Source organism: Stegostoma tigrinum, chromosome 18 (assembly GCF_030684315.1).
Source record: "Stegostoma tigrinum isolate sSteTig4 chromosome 18, sSteTig4.hap1, whole genome shotgun sequence".
In the NCBI taxonomy this organism is placed as follows: Eukaryota; Metazoa; Chordata; class Chondrichthyes; order Orectolobiformes; family Stegostomatidae; genus Stegostoma; species Stegostoma tigrinum.
In genome coordinates, this window is record NC_081371.1 from 26,493,587 (window position 1) to 26,514,446 (window position 20,860).

Here is a 20,860-nt window from a genome sequence, read left to right on the forward strand (position 1 = left end):
TTGAAGAAAGCAGTGGACGAGCAGTAGCCCAAATGCTGCTACTCTGCTCCCATCTTGGACTGTATATTTTAATTGTCCTCGGGTTGGCTGAGCTGGGAATGGAAAATATGGCAAGGTTTCTGCTACCAATGCAATAATCCACTGGGGGCTGGGTCACGATTGACTGCACATGTGTCTTGTGGAAGCTGTGAATAAATATATTGGGAACAGTAGCACGGTGGTAATGAATCATCAGAATGCTCTTCTTATAAATAGTGATGAGCCAAACCTGGTCAACCAGTTACCTGCCTTGACTCTTTCTGCCCTTCAGTGGGCTGTTTCCCTCCTGGACTGAGAGAGGCAGATATTAAGGGAGATGAAGGTGGATGGCACAGTTATTACTATTGGTGTAGGTGAGCTAAAGTTGGGGAGTTGTCGCAAGTGAACGAGTAGTCAGCACAGAAGGCCTTCAGGATTACTGATGTTCTGAAACAAAAACATAAATTGCTGGAAAAGCTCAGCAGGTTTGGTAGCATCATGCTGGAATGACTGCCTTGATGCACTTTGTCGAAGATGTGAATGCAAAACAATAAAACATTCTTGCAAGTCACCTCATCAACCTTCTTGAATTCTACAGGCCTGATACATGCCAACCTGATGCTGAATGATGTTTGATACCATGCCAATACACAATACACACATCATCCACTCTGGCGGATAGCAATTCCCAGGTTGAGATTAAATAAAGTTCGGATTATCTATTGATGAAAATACTATTTCAAGGATAACACTCACATTGATAAAATAAACCATTCACTATCTTTATCTTCCTTCAATCTTTTGTAAAAACAAGCATTGGAATTAATATTCTTGTATAAGAGTATCTATAACCTTGAAACTATTAATCAAACTGTGAATTAAGAGGTATGCTATAATGATAACGAAAGATTGTGAAAGCAGCCATGCAGCTCTAACCAAGTAATGACAAACCTTAGACATATGCCAATAGACTGAAAGAAATACTAGTATTTTGTTCTGTAATACTCTCCAAACTGCTTTATTCCCCAAATATTTAAAAGGCAGTAATATTCAATACCTTGAAAACTTGAGGCCTCCTTTTGATGACATTTACAGACAGCTTCATTTAACAGTTCCAATGAGTTTGACAATTGCAAAGAGTTTGAGCACTATTTATGCGCATTCATACTCTTAACAACCCGCAAAGGGCTCCTTACCTCTACTGAAGCAGCTGTACCGTGCATTTGCCTCCAGCCCAGCTGCCTCTGTGAACCACAAATGTGAAAATGGGAATGCGTCACTAATATAACACAAGCCCCCACTTCCATCTGCGAACATGGTAGGTGTTAAATTTGTGACTCTGGATCCATTTTTGTAACAATGGTGAGATTTCGGTCTTTATGAAACTTTACAATTACAAGTCCCTTTGAACATTACTTTGTAGCCATGAAAAAGGGGTACTTCCAGTTTTCATGGCACCAAGTGACATTCGAATGAAACACAGTTGAAATCACATGATCTTTCACTGCTGCATTTGGATAGTAGGCTTTATCAGATTGCGCTGCAGTCAAAGCTCAGACATTAACCATCAGATACAGCACTATGGTAACAAAGTGTGAAGCTGGATGAACACAGCAGGCCAAGCAGCATCTCAGGAGCACAAAAGCTGATGTTTCGGGCCTAGACCCTTCATCAGAGAGGGAGCTGGGGAGATGGTTCTGAAATAAATAGGGAGAGAGGGGGAGGCGGACCGAAGATAGAGGATAAGATAGGTGGAGGGGAGAGTGTAGGTGGGGAGGGGATAGGTCAGTCCGGGGAGGACGGACAGGTCAAGGAGGCAGGATGAGGTTAGTAGGTGGGAAATGGAGGTGCGGCTTGGGGGTGGGAGGAAGGGATGGGTGAGCGGAAGAATAGTTTGGGGAGGCAGAGACAGGCTGGGCTGGTTTTGGGATGCAGTGGGGGGAGGGGAAGAGCTGGGCTTCTTGATCATGACCCCACCCCCGAGCACCAAACCATCATCTCCAACATCATTCAAGACCTCATCACCTCAGGGGACCTCCCACCCACAGCCTCCAACCTCATTGTTCCCCAACCCCGCACAGCCCGTTTCTATCTCCTTCCCAAAGTTCACAAACCTGCCTGCCCTGGTCGACCCATTGTCTCAGCCTGTTCCTGCCCCACCGAATTCATCTTCACCTATCTGGACTCCATTTTCTCCCCTTTGGTCCAGGAACTCCCTACCTACGTCCGTGACACCACCCACGCCCTCCACCTCCTCCAGAACTTCCAATTCCCTGGCCCCCAACATCTCATTTTCACCATGGACGTCCAGTCCCTATACACCTGTATTCCACATGCAGATGGCCTCAAGGCCCTCCGCTTCTTCCTGTCCCGCAGGCCCGACCAGTCCCTTTCCACCGACACCCTCATACGCCTAGCTGAACTCGTCCTTACCCTCAACAACTTCTCTTTCGATTCCTCCCACTTCCTACAGACAAAGGCGGTGGCCATGGGCACCCGCATGGACCCCAGCTATGCCTGCCTCTTTGTAGATTACATGGAACAGTCCCTCTTCTGCACCTACACAGGCCCCAAACCCCACCTCTTCCTCCGTTACATTGATGACTGTATTGGCGCTGCCTCTTGCTCCCTAGAGGAGCTCAAACAGTTCATCCACTTCACCAACACACTCCACCCCAACCTTCAGTTCACCTGGGTCATCTCCAGCACATCCCTCACCTTCCTGGACCTCTCAGTCTCCATCTCAGGCAACCAGCTTGTAACTGATGTCCATTTCAAGCCCACCAACTCCCACAGCCACCTAGAATACACCTCCTCCCACCCACCCTCCTGCAAAAATTCCATCCCCTATTCCCAATTCCTCCGCCTCCGCTGGATCTGCTCCCACGATGAGGCATTCCACTCCCGCACATCCCAGATGTCCAAGTTCTTCAAGGACCGCAACATTCCCCCGACAGTGGTCGAGAATGCCCTTGACCGTGTCTCCCACATTTCCCGCAACACATCCCTCACACCCCATCCCGGCCACAACCGCCCAAAGAGGATCCCCCTCGTTCTCACACACCACCCCACCAACCTCCGGATACAACACATCATCCTCCGACACTTCTGCCATCTGCAATCGGACCCCACCACCCAAGACATTTTTCCATCCACACCCCTGTCTGCTTTCCAGAGAGTCCACTCTCTCCGTGACTCCCTTGTTCGCTCCACACTGCCCTCCAACCCCACCACACCCGGCACCTTCCCCTGCAACCGCAGGAAATGCTACACTTGCCCCCACACCTCCTCCCTCACCCCTATCCCAGGCCCCAAGATGACATTCCACATTAAGCAGAGGTTCACCTGCACATCTGCCACTGTGGTATACTGTATCCATTGTACCCGGTGTGGCTTCCTCTACATTGGGGAAACCAAGCGGAGGCTTGGGGACTGCTTTGCAGAACACCTCAGCTCGGTTCGCAATAAACAACTGCACCTCCCAGTCGCGAACTATTTCCACTCCCCCTCCCATTCTTTAGATGACATGTCCATCATGGGCCTCCTGCAGTGCCACAATGATGCCACCCGATGGTTGCAGGAACAGCAACTCATATTCCGCTTGGGAACCCTGCAGCCCAATGGTATCAATGTGGACTTCACCAGTTTCAAAATCTCCCCTTCCCCCACCGCATCCCAAAACCAGCCCAGTTCGTCCCCTCCCCCCACTGCACCACACAACCAGCCCAGCTCTTCCCCTCCACCCACTGCATCCCAAAACCAGTCCAGCCTGTCTCTGCCTCCCCAAACTATTCTTCCTCTCACCCATCCCTTCCTCCCACCCCAAGCCGCACCTCCATTTCCCACCTACCACCTCATCCCACCTCCTTGACCTGTCCGTCTTCCCTGGACTGACCTATCCCCTCCCTACCTCCCCACCTATACTCTACTCTCCACCTATCTTCTTTTCTCTCCATCTTCGGTCCGCCTCCCCCTCTCTCCCTATTTATTCCAGAACCCTCACCCCATCCCCCTCTCTGATGAAGGGTCTAGGCCCGAAACGTCAGCTTTTGTGCTCCTGAGATGCTGCTTGGCCTGCTGTGTTCATCCAGCTTCACACTTTATTATCTTGGATTCTCCAGCACCTGCAGTTCCCATTATCACAGATACAGCACTATGATTGAGTTTATGAATGCTTTGAGATTTGGGCACTTTTTCCAGCCTGGAAAGGTTGAATTTGAATCACTGTGCAAAGCCACTGCATGGATATTGTTGAATTCTTCCATACTCTCTGGCAACAATGGGTAGCATTCTGCTAGGTTCGCAAGTATATTAGGTATTTTGTTGTGCTTCTCCATCTGACTTATTCTATACCTACTTCGCAACACTTCTCCCCTGCACAGCCTGCTTTTGCCTGCAAAGTTACCACATGTGCAGAACCTGTCTCTGTGCTTGCCCCTAAAGCACTTGCAGAGCCTCTCTGAGTTGGTTATTGTGAATGCAAGATTGAGCAACAGTATTTTATCATCATCAGTTTCCTCTTCCTCCACAGTTGCTCTCTCCTTGCCAGCTGGCCAGGTACCAATTATTGGGCAGGAGATCTGGAAGGAGAAAGACCATAAGGTAGAGCTGTCAGGGGGTGGGATGCATGAAGGATGCCTAGGAATGTGCACACAATTCTCCTTGTTGGTTTCAACGTCAGGACTGGCTAGCCATGTTCACTTCAATGATAGCTGAGCATTATCTCCTGGTGAGGATGAACACAATCCCACTGGAAGGTGGTTGTCTTTACTTATGCACCACATTGCCCTGCAAGAGATGTTTCATTGAGGGTGGTACAATGAACTTTGCTGATGTGATTGCCATAGTAGTGCAAGCTATAAGATGTGAGTGGGGGGTCTCATCACTGCGTGCTTATTGAAAGTTCTTGTCTCAACTAGGTCAGATGATCATACAGCCATCTAGAGTCAGCATTTTCCATTTTTAAAAATCTTTTTGTCCATGAATAGTCTCAGGTATTTGAAATATAATAATGAATTTCAAATTGTTTGTCCATTTCACCAAAATTTTAATACCTTGATTAATTATCTGATATAACTGAACTTCTTTTGACATTTCATCCAGATCCTCACGGCTATCCTTTGCTCTGCACATCCATTGTTTTCTCAGAAGTTGACTAGAGGGTCTCCTGGACCCCTGCCAATAAAAGACTTTTCTCTTCATTTTCACCTCCTGTGTCAGGACCTCCAGTGCATCTTCAGATGTCACGTTATTCCATTCCCGGCTCTTTCCTAGGTTTTTATTACTTGCAGAATGAAGTCTAGCATCTTCTCCAGACAATGCTGGCTTCCTCTTTAAGAGATGAAGGCTTTACTTTAAGCACACAGTTGAGTGTAAATGCTTACCAGTGCCTGCGTATTTTGTGCCTACACTTCAATGTGCAGCCACCAGGAATGCACTTAGCACTGGACGCAATCATGTGACGGGGCAGGCAACACAATTTCTGAATGTCATTTCATACCTTATTCAACTTTTCCTCCAAGGTATTCTTATGGAACCAAAGAACAGTGCTCCAGCATTATGGAATGCTTTACACCTTTCTCCCTGGAGACTAAGATATTGTCAATGCACGAGTAAAGGAGGAAGTAGTAGAGATATTGGTATCATATTGGTTTCAATAAAAATAGAGAAAGAAAATGCACTTAAAATGTTGGCGGTGCTCAAAGTGAAAACATCTGAACCATTTCAGTTAGTGATTCCTCAATAAGCTTGAACGGGTTGTACAGCTCATTCTTGCTGTCAGGACATGGTTCTGTTGACAAACGTCAATGATTTCTCATATTTGCATGTTCGTACTTGAGACTAGGATTGGAAAATATCTCCACCACTCTTGTAGAGTTGCAGATGTTTTTCTGGTCGGCAGTATGAAATCATTCTTATTTGTCAAGCCAGTTAATTTTAATAGATTGTTTCTTCTTTTTGTGTTCCACTGTGACCGTAGAAAACCCAGTGAAATTTTCTATCAGTTTTTCCTTTTCCAGTTCGACAACAGTTTGTTCTGGGGTCAGTTGTTCTCTGACCAGCTTCTCTCTGAAGAGGTTTGACATAATTTTGTTTCTCTTGACCTGTTCACTTTATTGAGGAATTAGTGGAACACTTTCTGTGACTTCATGAATGTTGAGATTGAAACGTGTGCAGGCTCAAAATGTTGATGTAAATTATATAAACATTTTCAACCCCCTACATTCTTAATGTTGCAAGGCTATTTGTAGCAAATCCTTGATCTTGAGGTCATGATACTAGGATCTTGCAGTTTCATCTCTGCAGGTTGTGACTTCTGTTTCTTCATTCATGGCATTTGACTTGATAAAACTGTGATACTCACGCCTGTATCAAGCATAAAACTACCAATATAGCCACTGACACAAACACATTCTATCAAGATTTGGATTTGGATCACCAATTTCTGCTGGAACTGCAATGAATATCTTTTCTAATGCTGGTGATTCCACCAAGTTAACATCCTTGTACAAATAGGCATTTAACATTCTGCTGTGTGAAACTGCATTTGACTAATAAACATCTTCTGGAAATGACTTATAGTTATTTTATATCTGGGCCTTGCTTGTGCCTGTGAAGATTCCCTGCTTCACAGCATTTATACTGAGTATTAGTTTCTGCTGCCTGGCCCACTTGTGGCGTTGGCTTGTCATGTAAGTCATTAGGCAGCTTATATCTTATTAATCAGACGTATTCTGTTCTCCTGAGATAAGGCTGGCCTCTCCTCTCAGGGATTTTTCTATGAGCCTCCCTGGTTTCTGCTTCTAGCATAATTTAAATAGTTTTCTCCAAAGTCAAATTATTTTGATCTGTAATAAATGGATCAAAGACTCATCAATGATTCTAGCAATTTGTACCTGTTATTACTCTCACTTATAATCACACTTTTTTACTGATTATTAATGTAAATGTATATATGGATCCCTCTAGATTCTGAGCTCTTCTGATAAATATTGCTGTTTCAAGAATTTTATTTATTCTGACATTAAAATAACAGCCAAAATTTGTACAATATACTGAAAAGTATCTCTGACTTCTTACATGCTTTGGCAATTTAACCATCAATTTAGGTTCTACTGAGTACAACATGTATTTACTTGATCAGCTTATCATTTATAATTTAAATTTGATACAATTCTGTATTTTAATAATTGTTTACTACAGGGTTTTCCCTTGTTTTTGCACTGAACATGGAGGTTTTCTGCATATAGACAAAATAGAAGTTTCCAGTCCTCTCTTTGGCACGATGACTGATTTCCTGCCTTTCACATCGTAATATGTCATCTTTTTCCATGACTTACCCAATAAAATCTTGATTCTAATATATTATTTGTAAAAAACATGGTTTAAATTGTAGATTGTCTGGTTTTACCATAGCCTCAAAGGCCTTGTAACTATCTCCTTCTATTTGACTCTGTCTGATTTGATTTTTAAATTGTCCCATTTGTTACCTTGGCTCTACTTTGCCATGCTTCTGGTGCTACCAGTTCACTTTAGCCGTATGGACTTATATAGCCTCTGATTCCCCTACTATACGTCCTGACTCCCCAACTATAGCTGTGCCTCATTACATACACTTGCTGTGGTGGAGACACTTGTTCTGAACAAAGCTCTGGTATGTTTGCTTCCTAGCTAAACGTCAACTGTGATTGTTCCTGCAGATCCTCACGTTCTGATGGAATCAGTAATTCTCGGGTATGACTTGTCTTCAAGCAAAGAAGACAGCTGCCACCATTCCTTGTTCTTTGATCAGGTCTAGGAACCTATTTGCTTTACAGTAATAGAGGAACAACCATTCGTAAGACTTAACAAGAAGAAGCTGTCATCTTTAACAATGTTGTTTCTTTCATGATTAACAATAAATTTCAAATTTCATTAGTTAGTTTGTTACTAAGACTGCGAGGAGATCTGTGAATAAAGGTCTGCACTCCACAAGATCTTAAAATATTATGCTTTGTCCTCACTGAAACAGATCTCACATCATCGGATTATTTAGAGTTTAATGCAATTTTCAACATTAACTCTTACACAACAGACTCCTCTATTTTTACACTCCACCCCTTTTCAGGGAATGCCAATATTCCACCTGCATGCTAATCTTATTTGTGATTAAGATGCTATTCCATCTGGATCCCTCTGTACTGCACCATTCTGCAATTTTTCTCTGTTTAAGTAATATTCTAATTTTATAAACTCCCAGCCGAAGTGGACAATGTCACATTTTCTCACATATGATCCAGGTATTCATATCACTGTTTAAATAAATTCCACTAACAGGAATCCTTTCTAAAATCACACACTTATCTGTCTGCAATTTTTCTGGCCAGCTTAGCACTGTCCTAAATGTTTTTGTTGAAGGAAATCAAGAAGAAATCCACATAGCGCAGGAGTAACATTGCAGGCCAAGACATACTCCTTTACATCACTTGCTGCCATATTCCATAGTTAAATGCCTTGAAGCCCTTTCTTGACTTATATTCTGTACTACAATGTAGCTAATGTTAATATTCTATAAATTGTAACTTCCTTCTTTTGCTATTTCTTATCTCCATCCAAAACCAGTTCTACATGATGAAAGGTTTTGATTATGTACGTAAGAAGAAACAGTTTCCAGTGGTAGTAGAGTCCTGTGGTAGGTTGTAGAGCTAGTGAACACTGATGTAAAGCGGGTGCTAAAAGATGCAGAGACAACATAAGAAATATTATTTAAGGCAATGAGTTATTGCCCTCTGGAATGCAGTGCTGGGAAGGTCGAGGAGAATAGGTTCAATAGCACATTCAAAAGGAAAATAGTTAGATTTTTGAAGGGGGCAATAATTATCACCAAGGAATAGAAAATGAATTAGATTAATTGGAAGCCGTGCCAAAAAGACGGCATCAGGAACAGGTAAGATGAGCCAAGTGGCCTTCTGTGTTATAGCATGCCATGATTCAATGACGTAGTAGGTTTTGTATGCATGCTGTAAGAGCTCTAAGTTGGTGTGAGAAATTGAAGGTTACTGCTGCGAGTAATGAATAGGTTCATTAAATGAAGGATCCACATGGAAAATGTGTAATGTATATCAAAAGATCCCTTCTGGATAGCCTGCATCCATGATATATGTGTGTGTGTGTGTATCCGTCTGTCTGTCTGTTGGCCTTTACGTAAATAATTTCCTCATGATTCCAGTCTTGATTCTTTGAAATGTCCATTCAGTAAACTTGGCATCTACAATGTGGTGACTGTTCTATTTGAAGACTGATTAAATTTGAACCTGATTTCATTAAAATGTATATTGCTGCAATAATTGATACAGGTTAAACATTACACTGTAAATGCCACCACAGAAATCTTTAAGGCATATGTTCCTTCATGGTCTGTGTGGTCTAGTTTGGATGACGATACCCACCTCTGGTGGACAGAAGAACCTCTTGTAGTAAACAAGATATATTTTATTGCATAGTGAAAACTGCAAATATATCATTATATACAGCACTCATAAATATTAAATGCTGATATGACAACAGCTGTTTGTGTCAAACTCCAGACTGTGTCGCATTTTTATGTGTTTCCAGTGAATTGGCATTTAGATGTGCTGACCTCAACAGCTGCATGCGATCCAATAGGGAATGTGGTTCTTATTAAAAGATATTTCAACACTTTTTGTTTGGTACTGTTATTATTGTCTGATGTCCAGTTTCAATGCTAACAATAATACAACAACCAAGGTCCAGTTTGTTTCCTTCTACACCTGACAGCGCTACAAGGACCCTTCTGCTGTCTCTGTTGGTGAGCTTGAGGAAGGGAAGGTCATTTAAGTAGGCAGGAGTTTGGTGTACTTGATTCCTGTTGAATCCTCCCCAGCAGAATTGAATTTTGAGTGGGAAGGCTAGACCAGCATTCATTGTCCATTCCTAAATTGCCTAAAGTACAGTTAAGATTCAACTGCATTCTTGTGAATCTGGAGTCACATGAAGGCCAGACCAGGTAAGGATGGCAGATTTTCTTTCTTACAGGACATTAGTGAACCAGATAGATTTTTAAGCACAATCAACAATGGTTACATGGTTGGTGTTATGCTAGCTTTTTCCTTTTCCATATTTCTATTGAATTCAAATTTTACAACCTACCTTGGTGAGTTTCGAACCCACATCCCCAAAACATTAGTGTAGGGTTCTGTATTACCAAATACATTAGCACAATGTCACTACCTACTTAAAAAGAAATTGAATGTAAGCATATTTGGATTGATAGATGGGATCATAGCTGAGCATATCCCCATCCTAATCTTGTATTCGGGTAGCAAGAACTCTTCAAGCAGAAGTTTCTGCATAAAAATCAGGGAGGTGAACTCTGATTCATGTTATTTTCTTATCTAATGGATACAAAGGTCAGTCAGACTATAAGATATAGGAGCAGGATAAGGCCATTCCACCCAATGAGTCTGTTTTGCCATTTGATGGCTAATAGGTTTTTTAAATCATTTCTCCTGCCTTCTCCTAGTAACCTTTGAACTCCTTACTAATCAAAAATCTATCTCTGCCTTAATTACACTCATTGACTTGGCCTTCACTGCCTTCTGTGACAATGAGTCCCCTGCACTTCGACTAACCTCGGTGTGTCAACTAAACATACAATAATGATAAAATCTGGAACTGTCAAAATTTGGACAACTCAATAATGTAAAATCAGTAAAACCTATCACCGACATGTCACAGTCCAAATTTTTCACAATGGGTTTGTTTTACTTTGCTGAGTTTCTGAGGACTGTTGCATTAATTCTTACACCTTGGAATTTGGTCTCCCTTCTAGCTTCCTTCCAATAGGCCCCATTTCCAACCATTCCCTTGAATATGCTGATGAGGTCCAGCAGCAGGCTTGAGGTTATAGTGTCATATGCCATAAAGGACTGAAAAAGGCCCTTCAGCCCACCAAGTATGCACTGGTCAAAGACAGCACTTAATTAGTTTAATCCTGTTTTCCTGCTCTTGGCTCATAGCCTTGGCTAAAGTAACACCACAATGCAGAAACAAGCTCCTCTGGCACAGATTTGGACTTTCAAACCTGTGGACTTACTCCTGCAGTTTTTATGGCATGTGTACCCCTTAAGGTCCCTTGCCACCTCTTGTAGGGTATCACTCATATACCCATCATAGAACCACCTAAGATTTCTTTGAGACACTTATGGGTTCCTTCAAGGGAATGAGAGATTACTGTGTTGTGTAATGAATTCTGATCCCAGGAGGGTGGTTAAGCTTGTGGTAATGGCAGGAGAAAAAATCATCACAGTGGCCTTCCCATTTTTCCCATCACATTTCCCTACCCCAAACTGCTGCAGTCATAAGGACATAATTACTGGCCAAACCGAGGGAGTGATTCTAGTTTGATCTACACTTTTGTGTCTCAGCCATTAAAGGGCAATGGCAATGGTACAGGAAGAAAGGACAACTGGATAGAAAGTCAGTCTCCACTCTCTTTCAAGCATTTACTAATTAATTTATTTGTTGTTTTGCATCTTCCAACACACTACTTCCCTTTAGGGCATTGTTGAAATGATTTGCAGGCACGTGCAAATCTACCACTGACAACTTCTACCATAGATAACAATCCCTGAAGTAGGGCTTAAACCCAGAGTTTCTAGCTTGGAGACAAGGGCAATATTAAGTGAGCCACAAAGCCTCATCAAATATTAAGTATGGGTCCACCTTTGGAGTTAAACTAATTGTGACAACACCTGTGAATACAGCACCTGTCCTTCAGTGTTTCAGAAATGAAAAGTGGTCGTCTATGGCACAATCCCAGAGATTCAGGAGAATCTTCTTAAGTCTGAAAACCTTATTGGCAGAATATATGTGCAAAAGCATGAATCACTGCTCCTGTTGCATTATTGCATGGAGTTTTGGGTATTCACGTGCTACTCTGCCTGTTTGACGATATCCACTATCTACATCTGAAATAACTGGAAATGTGGAAGCAGGTTCATAAGGCATTCAAGGCAGCATTGGTGATTATTTTGTGGTAATGGCATGCAAGGATATGGACAAAAGGCAGCATTTTGAACCAGCCACAATGAAGAATCAGCAATATATTTCCTAGATAAGATGAGTGGCTTAGAGGGGAGTTGCAGGTGGTGGTGCTCCCATGGTTTCTCCCAAATGTTCATGTGAAGCTAACTGATCAAAGTAAGCAAAATATATTTGTAAGATAAAGGGTAAATGAGGAAATGGAGACCGTGTTAATAGCATCCAATGAGGAATGGACAGTAGTCAATAATGTGGTACTTCCACCTGAGTACTGTAATGAGATATTACAAACAGCTCATAGAATTCCAATGGTATTTCACTTATTAATTAAGAAAATACAGCCTGGAATGCTAAAACATTTAATTGGTCAGATTTGCACAAAGAAGTTAAATCATGCTAGTCATATCATGCATCTTAGGTAGGGCAGAAGACCCAACTTCCAATTAAACTTGCAGCTTTAATTCCAATAATCAGCTTTTGAGGAGCCATTTAATAGCATTTGTAGGAGTTGCAATCAATATCTATTAACTACTATCCATTAATAGCAGGAAAAGGGAGATAAATAGAAATATTAAGTTGATCTGAGAATGAGTAAGAAAATGATCATTTGGAAGTCATCAGCCGTCTCCCAGTAATTGAGTGGGATAATGCAGGGACAATTGAGAAGTTAGATGGAATATTATGCTATAACTAGAAAAGCTATCTGTAATTTATGATAACTGTTACAGGTTCATAAATTGAACTTTATAAAGGGAAAATGTCGTAGGTCGTACATCATGTTAATGTAAAAACATTTTGTTCTTAAAGCAACATTCTTACAGGCTTAAATCCAGCGAAATTAGCTCAAATGAGAGAAGAGGTCATTTATGTTGGAAAATGCAATTATTGAACTGAATCACAATTGCTGGAGCTCACATATTGTGATTGTGTCAAAATCAGTTGGATCAAAATGACTGTTTTCAGGTGACGATAAGGTCATTGAAATAACAAAGGCAAATTCATGTCCAGTTGCAGGAGGATTGTAATGAGAGGATTGGATAAGGATGGGCTATTACAGAAATTGACTTATAAACGTTACATTGACCAATGCCAGTTTTTATAACCCCAGATGGACTTTAACAATGCCGTTTTTAGTGAACAAGTACCAGTAACTTTTCAACAATTATAAACAAGGTTATTGAAGGATTGTGCAACCATTTTGTGTATTTCAATGATTTGGTTGTGTCTATCAAAGCATGGAAAGAAGTATTTAGAATACTTAAATGTTTGATGTAGTACAAAGATCCAATTTGATCAAAAACTTGGCAAAAATTGAATATGCGGAAGCAAATATAACTTCTTTGGGCCAGCCCTTGAAGCAAAGCCATTGGGACCCCAGAGAAGCAAAAATAAGGGCAATTTGGATTTTCTGCCTTTGAGGAAACAATAGGTTTTGCAGTATATAGACAAGATTGGATCATATCATACATAACAAGGTGCAGAGCTGGATGAACACAGCAGGCCAAGCAGCATCAGAGGAGCAAGAAAGCTGATGTTTCGGACCTAGACTCTTCTTCAGAAATGGGGGAGGGGAAGGGGGTTCTGAAATAAATAGGGAGAGCGGGGGAGGTGGCTAGAAGATGGATAGAGAAGAAAATAGGCGGAGAGAAAACAGACAGGTCAAAGAGGTGGGGATGGAGCCAGTAAAGGTGAGTGTAGGTGGGGAGGTAGGAAGGAGATAGATCAGTCCAGAGAGGACGGACAGGTCAAGGGGGCAGGATGCGGTTAGTAGGTAGGAGACGGGGGTGGGACTTGAGGTGGGAGGAGGGGATAGGTGGGGGTAAGGACACGTTAGGGGGGCAGGGACGAGCTGGGCTGGTTTTGGGATATGGTAGGGGGAGGGGAGATTTTGAAGCTTATGAGATCCACATTGATACCAGGATACCAGTCTGCAGGATTTCAAGTGGAATATGAATTGCTGTTCCTGCAACCTTCAGGTGGCATCATTGTGGCCCTGCAAGAGGCCCAGGATGGACATGTCATCTGAGGAATGGGAGGGGGAGTTGAAATGGTTCGCGACTGGAGGGTGCAGTTGTTTATTGCAAACCGAGCATAGGCGTTTGCGTAGCAAAGCGATCCCCAAGCCTTTGGTTGGCTTCCCCGATGTAGAGGAGGCCACAACGGGTACAGCGGATGCAGTATACCACATTGGCAGACGTGCAGGTGAACATCTGCTTGATGTGGAAAGTTTTCTTGGGGCCTGGGATGGGGGTGAGAGGGGAGGTGTAGGGGCAGGTGTAGCACTTCCTGCGGTTGCAGGGTAAAGTGCCGAGTGTGGTAGGGCTGGAGGGAAGTGGGGAGTGGACAAGGGAGTCCCAGAGGGAGTGGTCCCTTTGGAAAGTGGATAAGGGAGGGGAGGGAAAAATGTCTTTGGTGGTGCGGTCGGATTGCAGATGGCGGAAGCATCGGAGGATGATGTGTTGGATCCGGAGGTTGATGGGGTGGTACGTGAGGATGAGGGGGATTCTGTTTTGGTTTTTATTGAGCACAGGGATGTGAGGGATGAGTTGCAGGAAATGCGGAGACACGCTCGAGGGCGTTCTCGACCACTGAGGGGGCGAAGTTGGGGTCCTTGAGAAACGAGGTGTACGGGAGTGGAATGCCTCATCCTGGGAGCAGATGCGGCAGAGGCAAAGGAATTGGGAATAGGGGATGACATTTTTGCAGGAAGGTGGGTGGGAAGAGATGTATTCTTGGTAGCTGTGGGAGTCGGTGGGCTTGAAATCGATATCGGTTTTTAGGTGGTTGCTGGAGATGGAGACAGAGAGGTCCTGGAAGGATGGAGAGGTATTAGAGATAGTCCAGGTGAACTCAAGGTTGGGGTGGGAGGTCTATCAGATTTTTTTTTTAAATTTTAGCATTCTAGTGGCATCATTGAATGGCTTGTGAAAGAAATTTGAATGGATAGAAGAATTTCAGAGAGCTTTGACAGTTTGAAAATTGTGCTGTCCAGCATGGTGGTTTTTTGCAGCACCAAATAATAAGCCATTTCAACATAGTAACATGGTTCTTGGTGCAATTTTATAGACAGGAGAATTAGTTTGGATTGCCTCTGCAATCTTTTGAAGTCCATAAATTCAGTAGTACTGACAGGTTATTGTTTGTGTGGGTTACCAAAGAAATATCTTTCTTGTGAAGTGCATATTCCTGGAACATGCTCAGTTCATTAAATTTTCTTTTTTTTGAAGCTACTAGCTCTCAGTGGGATCGCAAGTATGAAAGACTCATGCCTATCAGTGTTCCATTCCTAGGTCAATTGAAATATCCGCTGTGATCATTTAACTTAGAAAAATCTACTTCAAAATTGGATCCCACAGCATCTACTGTTCAGGTGATAAACAAGCACTGGAACATTCTGTATTGTATGTGCAAGGAGTACTTAATCCATACACACAGAGATCCGAAATTGGTTACCTTGACCAAAGGTGATCCAGGAGCATTCCTGGAGGCGGCATTTTCTACCTCCTGTGCATTTGAAGAATGAAAGCAGGTTTTGGCACAGTCACAAAATTCCTAGACAAGTTTTGAAGACAGAGTTGCCTGAAAGATGGGTTAATGGAAGCCACACAGCCACTATAGCAGTTTTAGCAAAAGAGAAGGCGAAAAGAATTGGAGTTTGAGCCTGAAATTAGAGCAAATCTAAATGTTGCAGGGCTGAAGAAGTTAGTTTACAAAGGCGATTCTCAAAAGTAGCAAGAGAAATAGCAAGGCTAAAGACGTTTACTAAATACTTGTACACATGGTTTACTCGGAACTGAAACATTACATACCATTGATAGGAGCTGGAATGCAAAGATTGCAGATCTTTTTACACTTATAATATAATATTATTTGACATTGCCTGTAAAAGTTAATGCAATAATTTGCTCAATATATCCTTTGGTGCATTCTAGACTGTGTGTAAGAGTAACCGTGTAGGTGTGACTGTACTGTATGAAAGTGTGTATTATTGTGTGAGGGGGAGGGAGTGACGGCGAGCAGCTAGTTGACTGAGTGTCAACATGCAGACGTATTACAGTCTGATGATGTGTACCAGATGTTTTTGAAGGTCACACATGCTTAATACAGCCACTGCAGTTATTGCACAAAGCTTCTAAAAGACTTGCAGACCTACCAGAGCTGTATGGTGGTCTAACTTATCACTACAAGAAGTTACTTCAATTCAAGGTTATAAACTAATTGAACCCTTGGGAAAATGCAGAGAAAAACTCTGATTCTGCTTATATTTTCCACTAGTGTTTGTGCAGCTGCACTTTCCAAAAGGAATAAAGGTAAGTCCAGTTAGGATATAATAAAAATTGAATTAAATTATTAAAGGGAAATTCTTTATTCATGTGATTTTACAGTGGTAAAACTGTTTATGACCCAGGGATATGTATCAGGAGTAGAATTATTTTGGGCAAAAGGCAATACAGATTGATAATTTGTTTACTTCTGTTCAAAATTTGTCAATAAATAGCTTACAGGAAGTATATCAGAATGCCAAAGTACTATTGACTGTACTTCCACCATTCAAGACAAATATCGCTTCCGTTGTATTTAGTTAGTCGCATGTGTCTTAGCTTTGAATTGTCCATGTTATTACAACCCTGTATACAGTAATTTGGTGTAGGTTTGTGTGCGTGTGTGGATACCCTTTCTTTTGTGCTGATGTCTATATTTTTGTCAGTGTGTACATGTTAGACGTGTATTTGCTCATGTCCATATTGTGGCTGCTTGTTGGGTAGATCATGAATTGGGCATTGGTAGAGAACAGTTGATAGTGAATCTGCAACATGTTTTACATTTCTTGAATGTTCCTTCTTGTTGAAGGCACAGCAACTCATTTTGACCAAACTTCAATGCAACGCTGCTGGATGTGCTTCTTAGTATTAAGTGGTAGTTTGGTTATTGTATTTTAAGAAAAGATGATGTGGGCTTTCGTCTTTTGCAGGGTATTTATATGTTATGGGGCAATACATATATTATAACTGAAAGATTTGACAGACATTTATTAAAGCTCCTGATATATACATATATTACATTTCAGTGCCTAGGCTAAAGCATGCTTTTCTAAGTGTGTCATACTACTGTTGACCCCAGTTAAGATGGATTCTGAAACTACAAACCCTCAGGTCAAATGCTATGATATGGTGATGATATGATGAGCATTTCCTTCACAACTATACTGCGTATGAGCTGTGAGACAGAACACAACATCATCCTTTTGTTGAAGAGAAATATATTATCCCAAACAAGTTTGCATGGTCATAAATAGGCATATTTTATCAATTTGAAGAAATACAAAGCAAGCTAATAAGATTAACAATTCAAACTTCAATGTAACATTTTGAAAGGCTGACAATTCATCCTGGTCTAGTGATCGACTACACAGCCGGAGAGGGACATGATGTGCTTGGTTGCTCTCAGCTAACAGCTTGCTGCTTGTTATCATTCAACAGCATCACACAATCATCCTAGTAGCCCTGCAGTGTGGGAAAAGGCCACTTGGCCCATTTAGTCCACACTGACCCTCTGAGCAGCATCACACCCAGACCTACACCCCTACCCAAACCCTATATTTCCTACGGCTAATTCACCAAGTCTGAACATCCTTGAAATGTGGGACGAAACCAGAGCACTCAGAGGAAACCCATGCAGTCACAGGGTGAATGTGCAAGCTCCACATAAACAGTCATAATGAACTGCTGTTTCTGTACATCTGAAACAAATAAAGAAATTGCTGGAGAAACCCAACAGGAGTGAAAAGAGAGTACACGTTTTGAGTCTACTGATCCTTCTTCAGAATGCCTTCTGAATGGAGAAGAAGCTTCACAAGAGTCAAAACATTAACTTTATTTCTGCAGGTGCTGAGTTTCTTCTATGATTTCTGTTCCTTTACCTCAGATACCAATGATCCAATCTCCTATAACTATCCAGAAGACAAGATGAACTTGTATATTGGCACTGTAGTGCAATTGTGCTAATGCATGCAACTGGTGACCTGTTATATGCTGTGAAGTAATTCCTCATAGGCTGAACAATGGAGTACACCTGGAGGGGACACATCTTTCAGATGCATAGTGTTTTTATGTTGACACTAGCTCCTATGCCTTTTAGATATAGCACTTTGGGCAAGAGGGGTCAGAGATTACGGGGAGAAAACAGCATTAGGCTATTGTGTTGGACTATCAGCCATGATTGTGATGATTAGCAGAGCAGGCTAGAAGGGCTGAATGGCCTCCTCCTGCTTCCATCTTCTATGTTCCTATGTAATGTTAATATTTGTAACATGTTTTGTCTTTTTCCTCTAGCATCGACATAGTGTGTGAGATAAACAATAGCAAAAACTTTGTCATCTTTCAAAATCTGCCTTTCGCTTCATTGTCTATGTATTTCATTGTGTGTTTTCATTTGTGCACATTCTTAAGACTTTTCTTATTGCCAGCATAGTAGTGTTGTACTGTGTTGTCTACCTAATATTGTTCAGTGGTCAGGTTTGAATTTTGAGACCATATTTCCTGCACACGTATACCTAAATTCATTTGGTACAACATACTTTGCACATTTAAAGAAACAAAAGTCAGCTTTTGGATTGATGTGTCAAACCACATAAATTGCAGGTCTTGGTGGTTTGGTCCACTTTACTGACTGCAGCAATAGTGTTGGCTGCAACTGAAAAATGTAATTGTTGTTGGCCTGCCCCTATGGCTTCATTCAGCCATTCATCTTCAAGCAAGGTGTCAATGATCAGGCCCTCCTTCATGCCTGAAAGCTCCTTTAATCAGTGTACAGGTGATTACTAATTCAAGTAGTCTTTGATCGTCTTTTAAAAAACTAAACCTCTTGTCTCTCTTTTTTCACTTTTAAATATTAAGCTGTCAGTACGAGAGATAAAACTTCCAGTAATACAGATCTTAAATTGTAAGCAGGAAGAAGGTAAATCTGTAAGTTTCTACATACAGAAAGTGATGCTATGAGATTTCCAATTGTTTTGAAGTCAAGGGCTGTCATCTAGCTAATCTTCAGTGAGGTTTCCAAGTGTTTACTGCCCAGAACATGGATTCTTATAAATGACCATTGCTGCTTACCACTGTGTGGCTACCATGGACTGCGACTATGATGTGGGTTTTTGCTTTCAGCACATTATGAGTTCCTGAGGAGGCAGTATTTATGCTTATTCCATTAGCAAAGAACTAGAGGCAGGTAACGTATCGAATTATTTAACAGATGCTTACAATACAGTGGTGAGGTGATGGCTTAGTGATATTTTCTCTAGGCAATTAATCCAGAGACTCTGGTAATATTTTGGGGATTTGAGTTCAAATCATGGCAGTTAATGCAAGTTGAATTCAATAAAAATCTGGAATGAAGAATATAAGAAACAGGGAAACCATTGACAATTGTCTAGAAACCCATTGGTCCTTTAGGGAAGAAAATGACCATCTCTGTCTGGTCTGGCCTACATGTGAGTCCAGACCCAAAACGATGTGGTTGATTCTCAACTGCCCTCTAGGCAGTTAGATATGAGTGATAAATTCCTGTCTGGCCAGTGACACCGCAATCTGTGAAAGAATAAAATAAATTACACCTCCTGATTTCTACATATACTACATTGACAGGAACTTCACTGTCTGGGCTAATACTAAGCTATTTGGTTACAAACAGTCATGCATTTTCTCAGCGTGCCATGCTTTAAGTGGTCCCAGTTAAAAGGGGATGGAGATGTTATACCCTCAGGCCACATGATGTGAAATGATGAGAATGTCATCTCCTAAACGTATACTGCATCATAGGTATGAGATACAATACAACAAACAACATATTGTTAATAATGGATTCACATAAAGTATTAAATGCAAAAAGGATTACAATTTTTGCTGTGAACGTTTTCAAAAAATAAAGCAGGCCACCAAGTACTTACTTGTGGTGAAACTGTGGGATAAAAGTGCAATATAAGCAAACCAATATTACATTTTGAAAAGATATAACAATCATCTTAAGATCTCTTTTAAAGCACAACAGTCACTGCCACAAAAATCGGAAACAAAAACAGAAATTGCTGGAAAAGCTCAGCAGGTCTGGGAACTTGAGTCCTGATGAAGGGTCACTCAACTTGAAATGTTAATTCTAACTTCTCTCCACAGATGCTGCCAGAATTGCTGAACTTTTCCAGAAATTTCTGTTTTTGCTTCTGATTTACATCATCTGCAGTTCTTTCAGTTTTTACAACAGTCACTGCTCTTGTTGTGAAGGATTTCATCAGCAGTTTTCCTCTTGGCTAGAAAGCTAACAGCAGGGTTCCTCCCTGTGATAGCAGCTTGTTGCACATCACATGCATGAACAGACACAGAAAAGTGTGCAGGCAATGTAATGGGTATTTGCACTCAGTTACCCTATATTTATTTACTTGGGGACCAACCGTAGTTTCAGTCAAAAATATCAGGCATGTGGCAATGAGTCATTAATATGAAAGGCCTTGGAAACAGTCTTCGATTGAATACTGCTGGACTGAAGCAGCTGTGCAAAGATGCTTGTGGTAGCTTCGTTCCTCAGCTGAACAACAAGCTTTTTAATGAAAAGGTTTTTGCTGATTAGTATCTAGTTGAGAACAAATGCTTGGGTCCCACCTCTAATTTTCTTTATACCCCTCCCATTTAGTCAGTTGTTCCAGTGTTTTGAATGGATTTAAAAATGTCGCTCATCTGAAAGTAAACCATTTCTACTGGAAACAGATTGTATTGCAAAATTCTGATCCAAGAATTTCTTGAGAAAAACAAGA

At 41.6% G+C, this 20,860-nt stretch overlaps 1 protein-coding gene across 1 annotated transcript in view; it reads left to right on the plus strand.

The window, feature by feature from the left end:
- Nucleotides 1–16,183: 16,183 nt before the first annotated feature.
- LOC125461039 (protein FAM180A-like) overlaps nt 16,184–20,860 on the plus strand; it is a 58,961-nt gene continuing 54,284 nt past the window's right edge. Inside the window, exon 1 of the mRNA XM_048549348.2 lies at nt 16,184–16,370. Coding sequence (XP_048405305.1) covers nt 16,295–16,370 — 76 coding nt within the window. The 5' untranslated portion in view covers nt 16,184–16,294. The remainder of the gene's footprint in view (nt 16,371–20,860) is intronic.